The 15,507-nt window shown below is 38.2% G+C and overlaps 1 protein-coding gene across 3 annotated transcripts in view; it reads right to left on the bottom strand.

The window, feature by feature from the left end:
* Positions 1-627: 627 nt before the first annotated feature.
* The window catches only part of LOC146459281 (uncharacterized), a 79,545-nt gene continuing 64,665 nt past the window's right edge, over positions 628-15,507 (bottom strand). For all 3 annotated transcript variants that reach the window (XM_085089697.1, XM_085089698.1, XM_085089699.1), the window contains 2 exons: positions 1,870-2,091; positions 628-1,031 (listed from right to left, as the gene is read on the bottom strand). In XM_085089697.1, the coding sequence (XP_084945823.1) occupies positions 877-1,031; positions 1,870-2,091 (377 nt within the window). In that variant the 3' untranslated portion in view covers positions 628-876. The remainder of the gene's footprint in view (positions 1,032-1,869; positions 2,092-15,507) is intronic.

Raw genomic sequence — 15,507 nt, 5'->3', positions numbered from 1 at the left:
TTTTTAAAATGATGCTTGCACTTTTCCACCAATGAACTTTTCAATGGTGTCGATTGATTGCGTAACAGTATATAATTATACCGTTACGCAATCAGTCAACACCATCCCCTGATGAAGACCAGCGGTATAGCGGTCGAAGCGCCGCGATCCACATCTATGTGACTCAAACGTGGGACAAACGTTTTCCCACCTACTTACAGATAATTAAGGTCTGCCATATGACTGAATGTTCCAATGGGTAAATTCTTGATCCCTGTCTTGCGTAAAATTCTGTTCAAAATTAAGCCAGAATTGCACATATAAAACAGGGTTCCAAAAATTATAAGAAGTCATTTTATGTCAATGGAGTCACCATGGAAGATTCAAGTTACATGTTTTTTAAATTTATTGATGGGCTTATAATGTTCTTTCAAGGGAATTAAAGATAGATTCATTTTCAGGAAGATGTCCATTAATAAAGAATTATTTTTACGCGGTTTATGACTATGCGGGAAAAGCAGATCTTAGCAAGGGCTATTGAAATCCGAAAATTAATTTGAGGTAACTGCGCTTTTTTTTTTTCTTTTAGAGAGATAATTAAGCAACAACTATTTTGAAAAAAAATACAAAGCAATGTATGGCTTTTTGTTCAAAATTGAGGCTTTTTTATCTATGAAAAAAGCAAGGTTACCCCAATTTTTTTGTTGGATACAAAGAGCACTTGCTAAGTTCTGCTTCCTCCGCATAGTTTTAAACCGCGCAAAAATATCCCTGTATTAGTAAGTACCACCCATAGGAAAGTCGAGTATCTCCAGATGTGCAGAACGTATGCCCAGTTTTAAATGTAGGTCCCATCCTTAAATGGAATTTAATTGTTAAAATCCTGTAAGGAGATAGTCATTCGACAAGAAAAGGAAAATCGTACAGCTTTGTGGCAGTTGTTGGAAGGCATTGCAGGAAGTCAGGCGTCAATACTGTATTTATACATGAATAGTCATTCTCAACTTGGTTGTATCTTATCTCTCCACGGGCAGAGCACTGATTCCCGCAATCTGAAAGATTAAAAGTTAGCTTTACGTTAACTTCTGGGATCGACCTATGTAGAATTGGATCAGATGCTCTTATCCAGGATTGTCGATGACAAAATTTCTCCCATGTAACCGGAATGGGAGGACGTCCTCTGGTTCAAACTTAACTAACATTGCCAATATCGAAAGGAAAACCACCAACTTTAATCATATCTTCTTCTAAAACGTCATGTGGCAACAATTTGGTTTGACTTACTGTAAATATAGTTCGCTGAACCTGAATAAGTTTCATTTGATTAGTTCAAGTCACTGTACACGTTGTTGTAAGGTCTTCTAAGGGTCGGTTGAAGTTTGGAAAACATGACGTAATTCCGGATTTCAAGTGACATTAGTATTTCACTTTACAGAGCTAATGACGGTTTTGCATTTGTATAAATGGTATTAATGTTTCCTCCGCGGTTAACAGCGTGTCTCTTTCATCAGTGAACGAAATCGATGCTCTCAAAGCAGGCACACGGTTTTCTGTAACCCTACCTTAAAGGCTAGGTGGCCGATTAAACTGATCACTGCTAAAGTGTCTTTCTAAGAAAAATACGTTACTGTTGCAGTGCAATTTTAACGATTATTAGAATTTTTCAAAGTCCAAGCAATTTTACCGAAAATGGTCAGAAAACAGAAATTTAAATGAGTTTCAAGAGTTGCCTGGTTAAAGAAACTTGGAATCTTCATATGTATATTATTGTTTAAAGAATGAAGGTGAAAATGTAATGTGAATTAAATATGCATTAGTTAAAAGAAAATCTAAAAGTTAGTTATTAAAGGAAACAACAAACACAAAGGAAAACAAAAAGAAAAGGCACACCTGAAACAGAAAATGTCATTGAATCTGTTCCAGCTTGGTTTTTAGCCACACACGTGGCGTTTCCCTTCTTCGTAACTTTGGCAACAGCATTATCGGTTCTCTGATCCAAAACGGTGAAATTCTGAATTAGCGACATGTTCATGGGACGAGTTCCTTCAGCCGAACACTTTACTATATGACCTGGAACTGTTCTCACCACTGGAATCGTTATCTTTGGTTTATCTAAAAAAGTTTGAGGAGAAGATCATAAAGGACCCCGAAAAAATCCGATAGTAGCGAACTTCGTTACTTTCGGAATTATTATTATTATTATTTTTTTTTTTTTGGGGGGGGGGGAGGGGTATCGTTACTGAATGGGGGGGGGGGGTAATTTTCGGGGAACAAGCACATGAAACAAAGCAATGAAAAATAAATAGCATTATATTTAAAATATATATATTTGGATTCCATGGTATGAAGATGGCGTTTAATTTAATAAACAGAAGGTATGTGACAGTGATACCTAAGTAATAAAGACACAGTTATACGTTCATTTGTGAAATATGGTATTGCACTACCCATTATTGGTAGCGGGGACAGTGAAATAAACATCGATGGTCTACCGGACTACCGCATGCGTGAATCAGCCGATGCAGTCAGGGCCGTACCTAGGATTTTTTGTCTTTGGGGGCAAACTCGGCACACCCCTCATAGGGGTCTACCGTATGTAGACAGGGTTTCTAGTTGAACATTAATTTTGTTTTCACTCCTACACAGAAAGTTGCCTCTACGACGTTTAGAGAAAAAAAAAACACACCGAAGCTTTTTGTTTTAAATTGCCATGACTTTTTATGGAGTTAACATCTTGTTTAGCTTGAAGCAAACATTGTTTCTCATTTTAAAACACAGTCGATACACTGCTGTAAACAAAGGGAGAAAATCACTGAGCTTCCACAATACAAACGCACTATATCAGTGGAGCGAAGCATTTGCAAAAACACAGTCGTTATTTAAATACAATTCAAGCCTTTTCAGTATTACTGTGACACGTTGCATAGCTCTATAACACGCTACAACGATTACTAGAGAACCAAAAAACCAAATAGCCGTGCCAAGAAACACAACTCTTTGTGACAAACACTAATAGTCGGGCCCGGCATTGCAACAATTACAGAATGAAGCTCATTGCATGATACAGGCAATGATTAATTTCTGTCCTAACATTACACAAATCTCAACAAGAAAGGCAGTTAAAACTATCAAGCACTTAAAAGAGCCAAGCCAAACCGAGCTGAAATGCCCTATGTGGCATAAAAACACCGTCGTTGAACACGCGGAATAAGAGATCATATTCAAAAGGAAGAGAATTTGTTACAGCGAGTTATAGCTTTTTCTGCGCGCCTAATTTACACCTACTTTTGATGTATTTGTTTGTGCTACGTCTTTCATACCTTTCGCCCCCACACCTTTATAGATCATTATGTATGTAAATAACCTTTCTGTCACTCCTTTTACCCTTTTAAGCCAGTTTTCTTTGCATAAGTTTTTAGTGTGCGCGCCATTTTCAGTGTTGTAAAGTTGTGTTTCGCCGTTTTTTTGTTGGTCGTTCGTTTTCGATTGTTTCTCAGTTGCTTATTCCATGTCGTTACTTGTAGTATTTTTTAACATCTTTTATTTAATCTTTGTATTTCAAGAACCGTTCTGGTACGGATTTGTTTACCGTCGGGATGTGTTTGGAATGGTGAAGTTTTCGAATAAAGTGACAAAGTAGAGAGCTGAGTGTAATTAAGCGGCTACAGAATTCAAAAGAGGAAACTCAAAAATCATTAGGCGCAAATGAGCTGTCGGATCATGAACATGTGATGGTTAAATCCAAACCCGCTACAAATACTTGCGAGCAGGGCAGGCTTTTAAAACCAATTTATCTCTGAAAAAAATATACTTGTATAACCTAGATTTAAAAAGACTAAAACACGCGCCAGAAAGTGGCGTAGGCTTGTCAGTCTTCATTTACACACCAAATTCTAAACCATAGGCAGCACAAACTGACAAAATCATTATTTTCATAAGAAAACCGGTAATGGCTTTTGCTTCAAAAGATTTTCCAAAATAATTATTTGGAATTCACATTGAAGGAATATTTTTTCAGTCAATTAGTCGATTTTCTTGTGATCAGTGTGATGTTAGAAACAAATTGAGTTTTCCTGGCGGGGGCAGCTGCCCCCTCTGCCCCCGCGCTAGGTACGGCCCTGTGCAGAGGAAATCGAATTCTTCTCTGAATCAGGGAAGGAAAGCTAAACTCAGTGCTCTTTCTCCATGACACACCAATGCGTTTTATATTGCAGTGTACAGAGTTTTCAATTTTAATTTGAAGAAACGTCCCTGTTGTTAATTCGTAATTATATCAGTTTAGTTTTTACATTGCGCCACCAAAGACGAATGATCGTTTAAGGCTTTCTCTTGTTGTAAAGCGCCTTATCGTGATCAATTTTTCAATGCACGAAGACATTAGTTTTGTACATTATAAAATTTGACATTCAGTATGTGTATAACACAATTAAAAAGACTTAGTCTCCATACCTTTAGGGGGACTTTCCACTTTCGGGAGGTTTGCTATTTTCGGGATATCTTAAAGGCCACAAAGTTTTGACGTTTCCTTCGGGAAGTCGTTACTTTCGGGGAGGGGTGGGGGTGTTACTATCGGAACTTTACTGTATGACGTTTCTACGGTTCCATGCCGTCATTGTCACATGCAAATTTTCAGGATAATTAACAATTACTCGCCGAAGGCGAAGTAAATATTGGTAAATATTCACCAATATTTACTGAGCTTCAGGCGAATAATTGTTTTAGTAAAATTACTCAGGTGATTATAAGAGAAAAACAAAAATCGTCAGAAAATGGTCGATTTTGTTTGTTTGTTTCAAATTGTCACTTCTTCACTTCTTCTTGTATAAATCTTTGCATTGCATCATTACAACTTTTAGATTTACTATCGTGTAGACGCCCTTTTCAGGGAGTGCCAATAAAGTTTGTTTGTCACGAGTCAATGTACAGAGACGCGCAGTCTGCCAAATACATGCTCGATCGATAAACTGTACAGGTATCTGTAAAACGCGGACCGGATGGCTGCGGATGGCGGATGCGAAAATGAGGATGACAAAATAAAATAAAAGAAAAATAAAAAAAAATTAAAAAATGAACTAAAATAAGAAGTATAAATATATAAATATACAGATTGACAAGAAGAAAAAAATTGAATGGAAAATGACAACAACAATTAACAAAGGACTAACGTTACCCGAAAAAAACCACCAGTAAACAAAGAACGGCGCTGGAAATCAAGTAGGGTTTGTTGTGCCTCACAGCTACCATGAACCATCAGGAAACCTTTCTTTCGTTTGCAAGCATTCTCGCATGGAACAAAATTAGTCGTGTTTAAATATGCAGTTTCCAATAAATGTGGTTAGTTTTTAAGAGATAAAGCGCATGCGAGTCTATTTTTCTATTACGAGCAGATTGTTTCGAGTATCGACTAGATTGAAATCGGCGTCATTGGCAACTGTCAATCAAAGCATCACACACTACACAAAGTGTTGTGTCATGAGCAAGATTGCGGGGGAAGGTTTGTTTGACAAATTGTCGCAGCAAGACCCTGACGTACCATCATGAGAGATAGCTCGAACAGTGACTCCGAAACTCCCGTGTTTGAGAACAGGAGGTGAGTCATAAGGTTAGGTATAAGGTTCTCATTTCATTTGTGTACTTAACACTTACAACATTTTCTCGATTTTCCCTTAGAGGGACCACCACGTGGCCGAGACAGGAGATCACGAATGAACGGTACGTTTTACTCAGAAAAAAAAAAATTGAAGTCGTAAAATTTGAAGAGTGAACCTTTTTTAGTTGAAGACTTTTTCGAGACAGATTCATTGTAACAGATAATTGACGAATCCATAGAGTTACGGCGTTCGCGCATATGAGCTCTTCTTGGTCGGTGAGTTATCACCCTTCAAATTCTGGGTGGCGAAATTCAAAAAGCATACAATCGATGCATTATGAAGAATATCCAAAGAAGCAAGAAAACGCAACTAATTCCAAAAAAAATAAAATTAATAATAGTAATAATAATAATAATAATAATAATAATAATAATAATAATAATAATGATAATGATAATGATAATGATAATGATAATGATAATGATAATGATAATGATAATGATAATGATAATGATAATGATAATGATAATGATAATGATAATGATAATGATAATGATAATGATAATAATAATAATAATAATAATAATAATAATAATGTTAAACTCGACTAAGCACATGAGCTTTATCGACGCGGCATCTGCCACGAAAAATGTGCCACAATTGCGCACGTGATTGTTGGGCAAGAATGTTACTGCTATCAACATTTTATCTACCCATTGTTAAAATATATTTTCTCAGATTATTCGCGTTTAAGGTGTAAGGCCCACTTTTCGCGGGACAGAGACCTAGTTAGGGCGATCAGGGCGAGACATTTCCAGGAAAAATAACAGGCGAATGTATGGAAACATACAAAAAGCCACAGAACGTTTTCTTGTTTCCTCAAATTTTCTGGCATGGCTGATCCCTCAAATTGTGAAATCCTTTGCGTGGTGCATTTAGGGGCACCCAACGACCAAATCTTCCTAAATACGTCAGATGTACCCAAAATGGATTTCTGTCTGCTTTAGAAGCCTGTTTGGTTAATTTGGAGCTGCCCTGAAAGATATTTATTTGTTCGGATATCTTAGGGATATCTTAGCGTCGAAAGTTTGAGGGGGCTTTTTTGTCTCATCCGAAAGTTTTAGCTATCCTGATGGGTCTTGCCGAAAGTTCGAGGACACGTAGTAGCAATGGTTTCATTAGAAAATTTCCTTTCGCTATAACTGTGACTACGAAAATTAAGCGAAAATCTTAGTGAATATAAACTGCTCATCCGAATATTATAGGCGTATAACCTATTCATCCAAAAATGTCAGGGGATAAAATTATACGCTCTGTCAGACCCAAATAATGTAGATCCCTGATAATACCTCGTTTTCTCACCGAAAATTTTATCAGCTTTCAGAATAGCTACGACGGACGAAAGTTTTAGGGGACAAAAACACCATCCGAAAATTATGTGAGTTAGAAAACGTGTGCACATCATTTCCGAAAATTCTAGGGAAACTTGAGGGTTTTTCGAAAAACCTAAAAAAGTTTAAGGGATCGCTAGGCGAAAACGTTCGAAATCCATCCGAACAGAATATTTTACCGAAATATCCCTTTGGGTGTCCCTGTACATTATTTTCAAGTTTCCAACAAACGTTCTGTGTGCTTGTTTGTTTTTTCAACGGACTGAATTCCTGTAACGTTTGCCGCCCGCCGAGGTGGCGTCTTAAACCATGATAAGGTCTCTGTGGTAAGTGCCAAGTGCGGGAGACTCGTGAGATTAATGTAAAGTTGTGAGCCATGATTAAAACGTTTTTAATGTACCGTAATTTATATACAGCTATTTCAATTAACGTTGTCGGATCAAAGCTAAAAGCTTAAAGACAAGACCGAAAGTTTACGTGGGATTTTTATGAATAAATTTATCAAAATCAGTCATGTCTGGAGAAAACAGTAGGTTGTAATTAGCAGTACAATGACCTGCACGTGCAGGGATGATTTTGATGAAATTATTCATAAAAATAATCCCACAAAACATTGCGATCTTGTCTTTTAGCTTTATTTTTATCCGACAACGTTAATTGAAATAGCTGTATTTAGCCAAGCCTAAAAGCGGAGCTCCAATTTTTTTCATAGCATTTATAAAAATCTGCTTAGTGTATGAACGTAATAACCTTACCAGTTCCTCACCCTTTCTACAGTTATATTTTTAGTGCTTATGCAGCAAACTGCCCAGACAATAACAATACAATGCAGAGGGCAAATTTTTTTTGAATGCTGATTTGTTACAATGGAGGCTGGCTGAACACGCCAGTTCTACATTCCGTTGGTTTCGTAAATTTTGTGTCCAAAAACAACGACTTCTTTCAAGTTCTTTGGAGTTTGACTGTTTAAGCCCGGTTGTTTGTATCACAAATACATGGAAATCAAGTGCTGCAGCTAGAGAGGGAATTCCTAAACGTTAGTTTTCGTGTTTCTTACAGGAATCAGCAAAAGCTGGATTATTTGTGTCAAAGCTAAAATCTTGGATAGGATTGACATTTGTTCAGTTGAGAAACTGAAATCAGTCATGGTGACCATGCAAGTGCTTTCAACTGGCTACTTCTTCTTACAATTAGCAATTATCCTGCGAAATCGCGCGGAACAAGTATCGCCTGATACTTAGCCGACGAGGCCGTAGGCCGAGTTGGCTAGAATCAGGCGATATCCGCAAGATTGAGCAGGATAATTGTTTTATTATTCAACACATTGATGACAAAGCACAGATTTATAGCAGAAAAGCTGAACTTTATTTGTAAAAAAAAAAAAAAGAAACTTGTAACATTTTCCCGCGCGCGGACCGGCATGAATGAAAGTGGCAGCTTTGTTCAAGTTTGAATGAAATCGAGAGCGTTTTGCATCAAGCTCAGTAAAAAATTGAGTACTCGTCTTGTGCGCCAATCGCTCCGGCAAGATTTTCTACAAATTTCTAGCACCAAAAGCTAAAGCCAAGCAGTGTTTTGAAGCTGCGAAGGATTTGTTGTGTCAGCTGGACCGAGCTGAAAGACTGGAAAATGCTTTTCAACGATTTCTCGGGTGAGTGTTTCTTTGTTTACTACGCAAGCAATTTCACGATCTTTCCTCAGTGTTTTGACAAACGCATCTAGTGCCTTGTTGCTTGCAAGAACTCTGGATCTTTTATGAAACTAAACGGTTTTTCAAGCGGCTCTACCGGAAAATAGTCTTTGGTGTACGGTAGAATTATTTCAGAGCTTTTAAACTTGTGTCTGTTTACAAACGCATGAGAGCTGTGTGGTGTGAATGAAAAAAACACGGCCACGAAACAATATTGTACAAGAATTAATTTCTAAACGAATATCAATGGCATCGAGAATTTAATAGACGATAAAAGTATCTGCGTAAAGCTTTAAACACATAACATAAATAAAATTATCGATTGTTGCCTGGAAGAAAGCATTTTCGTTTACAAATGATCTGTAAACGGCCGTCGGAATCACGTAAACATGACATTTTCTGCGAGAGCAAGTTAGCTCCCGGGGAAAAATGTTTGGAAATCCAAAACTGTGTCAATTCTGGTCCTATAGTAATAATTCTAGTCTCTAAATAAACGTTAACAAATAGTCTTTGGTGTTTGTTAGAATTATTTCAGAGCTTTTAAACTTATGTGTGTTTACAAACACATGAATGCATAAAGGTGCGAATGAAAAAACAACGGCCACGAAACAAAATGTTCAAAAATTAATTTCCACACGAATATCGATGGTATCGAGAATTTAATAAACGATTAAAATATCTGTGTAAAGCTTGAAACACGTAACATAAAGGAACGTTATCGATTTTTTTTTCCGGGAAGAAACTTTTTTGGTTTACAAATGATCTGTTGAAACGGCCGTCGTAATCACGTAAACATGGTATTTTTTGCGAGAGCAACTAAGCTCCCGGGAAAAAATTATTGGATATTAAAAACTGTGTCAATTCTGCTCTTAATTAGTAATAATTCTAATCTCTAAGCTTAAAAAAAGGAGAATACCGAAACGTACTCTTTGGTGTTTGGTAGAATTATTTCAGAGCTTTGAAACTTGCCGTTTGTTTACAAACACACATATAAGCTTAAGAGCCGTGCGCTGCGAACGAAAAAACGCACGGCCACGAAACAAATTTTTCAAAATTAACTTCTCGAATATTGCTGGCGATTAAAGTGTCTATGTAAAGCTATTTTAGAGTTCTAAAAGTTACCATAACTTATCACGAACGGGTGATATAGGCAAATGCGAGGCTTGTTTTCCGGTCGGCCTGCTCTAACTTGCTATCCGTCGCTCTCTTCCACGTTCAACTTTGCTTGATCGTCTCCGCTTTTTTGTTTCTTTTTTTTTCTCTCTCTCTCTCTCTTCTTTCCACGTTTGTCAACATATCCAACAAATACGTATCAATTGTCTTCGTGTTTTTTGTTCTTTAGCATTTCTGTTGTAAACGCATCTTGCCAAACTATCTCGCCATGCAACTTCCCGCCAAACAAACACGGGCGCATTAGCATTGTGGGATTGCGTACGGACGGTCGGGCGGTCGGATGGACAGAAATGACGTCATATCCAAACCAAAATTTCTCGCATTTACGGGTTACCAAATTCTCTTTGCTATGGGGCTCCGCTGCGCGCGCCTGCGGCGCGCGCGAGAGCTCCGCTATGAATCTGTTTGAATCATTTCGGCCGGGAAAATACCACAGTTGAGAAACCATAAGGAAAATCGACATCCCGTTCCTACGAGAGCCACAGGCGATCCAAACATGGCTGCAAATATAGGGTTTGATAGAGGAGCGCTAGTGATATTATTCAATAACATAGTTATACCCGAAAATTCTCAATGAAAAAGTCGCACTTTATGGCGTTTGTGCATATGTGTGTGTCTTTTTCTGAGTTAACGCCATTTAATCGATTTTTTTTTATTCCCGGTTAGAAGAAATACGAGTAAAAAACTGGGAAGCAAAGAAAGCGATACAACGAACGGAACTCAAGGTTAATATTAACACGCCTTGTGATGTAATTTGTTCAAACAACCATCCCTCATGATCATTTTCTCTCTATTACAGAACGGTCAGAGCGGGCACGCCGACGAATCCTATCCCTGTGCCAGATGATAGCCCAATTAAAGCCAAAGTTAAGGTAAGCAACGCCTATTCTAGGGATATTCAAAGCAGCTTAGCGCCCATAAAGAGAAAGGTGCCCGGGACGAGGCTGTAACCTTCAGATCCTTTCATTCAGCAATTCTCTTTAAGATGCCCTTCTTGTTTTCTTATTTCATTTTATTATTTTTTTCCTAGGCTAAAACGCCATTAAGAAAAAATAAATCATACATAATTCATTTGCGAGTTTCAGCATAAGTAAAAATGCAAACCATGAAGGTACTTAATCTTTGTCTTAACCCCATATTTAGATTGATATATCTGATAGAGAGAGGCCACATGACAGAAGCATAAACAACCCAGACTGCTCCCCGGTTGATCACTTGACACGAGAGGTAATTGGAAAAGACCGGTGTGTTTGTGCAATTAAGGTACTTCCGTAGTGATGGGATAATTAATAGATATCTATTTATCTTGATTGGGTGCTCGATAGTTGGGTACACCCTAACACATTCCCCAGGAGAAACCCCATAGAAAAAAAACTAGCCTGTGAACAGGCTCTTTAGTCGAGGATGTGGCGAAGTGGAAAACGGGAGAAAATAGTGAAGAGGGGGAGAGCGTTGGGAGGAAGGCGGGGGGAGGGGTGAAGAGGGGGAGAAGGTTGGGAGGAAGGCGGGGGGGGAAGGGGAAAGGGAGAGAGCCTCCGCCGCTGTCTTCACCCCACCCCCCCCCCCCCCTCCCCCCTAACCTCGTGCCCTTCCAACAAGAGCCTGTACATAAGCTAAGAAAAAAACAGGGTCTTAGATCCCAATTTCTTTAAACAATTCACGCCGGCCCACTCCATGCGCCTTGACGATATTAGCTTTGTTTTATATTGTCAGACACTTTTATCATGGGCCTGTGGCTCGTGGGAGTGGGAGATCACCCGCTGTGTATTTGACATTAAATAAATTATCTATCTTATCTTATCTATTCGATATGTCACTGTTAAAAAAAAACGGATTTACTTGCATTTTTTGTTCTTTATAGGCTAACGGAAATAATTAACATTTCAGCAGGAGTAACAAACAATAGAATTTGTTGTTAACGTCGCTGTTAACTCTTTTATCCGACCACATTTTTTAGTAGAAGGGCTATGGACATTCCCTATAATGGTAATGAGGAAACGCTGGTGTTTAAGTGGACTCGAGAAATATTATCTGCTACAACAACGCTCCAAACGGCACTTCTAGCGCCAGTAAAACTCAACACCCTTTGCACCGCTACGCTGCGTGCATTGTGTAACAATGTCGTCTTTTTGGTTGATGTTTCTAAACTAAGCCATGAAGAAGACATAAAAAGCGACGATATTGGGTCGTGGAGAAATAATAGTGTCCATAAGGAGAAATTTGGTATGGATGATAAAGGAAGTATATTATTCCTTGATGACCACGATATGCCGCCGCCAGACTGGGTAAGATATAATCTGCGTCGGACGTACTTCAAGAACAAATCGTCGCCAGATTTGAAAAAGTACTTTTTTAAAATTCAAGGTAGGTATTACATAGCGAATGTCACCATATACGTATACTGTCCTTTGAAAGCGTGTATTGAAAGAAAATGGTGGTGAAATTTGAGGAACGGTGGGTGAGGAGGGTTCGACTTAAACACAAGAGGGTATTTCGGGATAAATATTTATGACAAATGATGGGACCAGCTGAAAATGTTTGTACACACCACCAGAAAGTTAGTTTGTCACCACGGAAGACCATTTCTTAGAGACGTCAGCAAAAACAAATAACGAAAATGAAAAAGGCGAGATCCCAGTTTGAATCTCCTCCTAGTTGAGATGACAGTGACGGTGCTTTTTTCCTGCTAAAAAGTATGTCATAACACACTTTTCAATTTAATCGGTCAATATACTCCTGGCTTCAGAAATACCACATCTTCACCTAATCCAATACGTCTTCGACGGAACAGAACATGAAGTTAAAGTTGTGCCCCACGGAAATAGTAAGAAGTCTAATGCTGCCCGGTACGTGAGAACTAAGGGAAGCGTAGTAGAAGATCTCAAAGAAGTCTCTGCAACCAAGAAACCAAAGCAAGCCTTCCACAAAGTAGATGTGCCAAAAGGTGGCATCGTGAATGCAAAATCGGAGAGCGACTTACCACGAAACAGGGAGCAGGCTCAAAATCAACGTCGAGGGATATCCTCAAAGCAGGTTGACTCGCTCATACTGATGCTAATGAATAGCAAAAGGCAGCAGTTGGGTAATCCGGAAAATTATAATATTAATAATAATAATAATAATAATAATAATAATAATAATAATAATAATAATAATAATAATGATAATAATAAATTTATATAGCGTTTTTGTATGATATTCAAAAGCGCTTACAATGTAAAAACGAAAAACTTAGTCAAAATCAATAAAATATAAAATTTAAGAATAATCAATCAAACAAAAAAGTAAGAAATAAAATAAACATAGTAGGGAATAATCAGATGCCATATGCTTTTTTAAACAAAAATGTCTTCAAGTGTTTCTTGAACGTATTTAAGTTCTTGGCAGTCCTTATTGCCAGAGGAAGCTTATTCCACTTAGATGGATCAACAAAAGCGAATGCTCGATCACCAAACGTCTTACATTTGGTTCGAGGCCGGCCTTTAACAAAGTGAGGTCTTTAGATCTCAAAGAGCTTCTGGTTGATGCCTTTTCCCTGACAAGATCACAGATATAACGTGGAGCGATACCATTTAACGCTTTGAAAAAAAGTAGTAATATTTTGAATTCGATCCGAAACTCTACGGGTAACCAGTGAAGATCTTTTAGATCGGGTGAAATGTGATTAAATTTGGGTACTAGACCAACGACTCTAGCTGCAGCATTGAGGACTTTTTGGAGCCGATCCAGTTGATATTTTGGAAGTCCAGAAAAGAGAAAGTTGCAATAATCCAAGTGAGATGTCACAAAAGCATGAATTAATATTTTGGTGGCCTCATTGGAAAGAAATTTTCTTATTTGTCGAATGTTGTAAAGACCCTTAAAAGCTTTGTTACAAATGTTTCCAATGTGAATGTCCATCGCCATGTGCTCATCAAACCAATTTCCCAGATTTCTGGTACTCTTTACAGGTTCAATGATGGCGTCCCCAACCATTATAGAATTGATCTTTATTTTGGACAGCTGACCATGGGAGCCGATAATCAGAAATTCAGTTTTAGATTCATTTATCATAAGACGATAACAGACCATACAGGCACGAATATCAGCGACACACTTTTCAATCGTACTAACTGCATTATCCTGAGCCAGCTGTGATTCCGATTTAAAAGAAAAGTTTATCTGGGTATCGTCTGCAACGGCATGTACAGATGGAAAGTGTTTTCTTAAGACTTCAAACAATTTAGACCCTTAGAGAAGAAAAAGGACGGGGCCCAGTCAGCTTCCCTGAGGTATTCCATGAGACAAGTTGAATTAATCAGAGAGATTGTTCTCTATAACAATGCATTGCTTCCTTTCTGATAAGTAAGACTGAAACCATACAAGAGCAGTGTCCGTTACACCAAAGTCGTGTTCTAAAGTATTCAGCAGTAAAGAGTGGTCAACTGTAACAAATGCTGCACTATGGTCCAAAAGAATCAAAAGAGTAACTTCTTGCTTATCCATATTAAACAAAATGTCATTCTGGACTTTAAGAAGGGCAGTCTCAGTGGACTAAAAACGACGATAGGCTGACTGACAGTCCGGTAGTAGAGCATTTTCTTCGCAATGACGTAGAGGTTGATCGACAACAGCTTTTTCAACAATTTTCGAAATAAATGGAAGGTTACTAACTGGTCTATAATTCTTGAAATCAGTATCGTTTCCATCCTTCTTTTGTAAAGAAGTTACTAGTGCAGTTTTCCTCTGATCAGGTACATAGCCCTTGGTCAATGAGTGATTTACAAGATCAGTGACTTTAGAAGCCAGGGCAACAATGCAAAGTTTGAATAGCCATGTTGGTAAAGGATCCAGTTGACATGTAGCGTTCGAAGAACATTCAATTAATTGACCTACCTTGTTTTCAGACAATTCAGAAAATTGACTTAGTTTCACATCACCGCAGTGATAGTCCAGAAGAGAGGGCTCCACATTGATAGCATCAATGTTCTTCAAAATTAAATCAATTTTCTTGATAAAAAATTCACCAAACTCATTTGCCAAACAGACAGGATTAGTAAACTCAGGAAGGGTGTTTCCACAGCTTTTTTTTAAATGCATTCATACGAGAAGTTACTGGACCAGAACTTCGTGTGGTGCTTGGCTTCAATTGGCAACTGAGAGATGTAGTAAGGGTCTGTACCAACTCCACAAAAGTTCACTGTACTTGGAGCCGATCCCACATTTATGGGGAAATTTCATCAGACAGTCATTACATATAGTAGCCTCATGTTGGTGGGTCGTAAAAAAGGGAAACACCCCATGATGATTGGGCCGATGTTGCTTCATCAACGTAAAACTTTTGAAAGCTACAACTTCTTCTTTTCAAAGTTAGTAGAGATGAACAAGAATATGGTCGCAGTCCTTGCATTCGGAACCGATGGCGAAGAAGCCTTGACCCAGGCATTACAGAGAAATTTTTATCATGCTCTTCACCTAAGGTGCTTCACCCATTTTAAAGACAATTGTAAAGAGGAATTAAAGTTAATCCCGCACGGACTGCAAGCAGAGTTTCTGGCAGATGTTCTTGGTGGAATAAAGAAGAAGACCAAGGAAGAAGATATCTATTGTATGTGGGCTTTAACATTTTTGCTTTGGAGCCAGACTTTACAAATTCCCTACCCACATGCAACAAATGAACGCGAAATTTTGTTTCGAAACAGAT

This window comes from Pavona decussata, unplaced genomic scaffold, assembly GCF_977016875.1.
Source record: "Pavona decussata unplaced genomic scaffold, jaPavDecu1.1 SCAFFOLD_221, whole genome shotgun sequence".
Taxonomy (NCBI): Eukaryota; Metazoa; Cnidaria; class Anthozoa; order Scleractinia; family Agariciidae; genus Pavona; species Pavona decussata.
The sequence above is the reverse complement of the archived record's forward strand: the minus strand, read 5'-3'. Positions and strand labels throughout refer to the sequence as shown.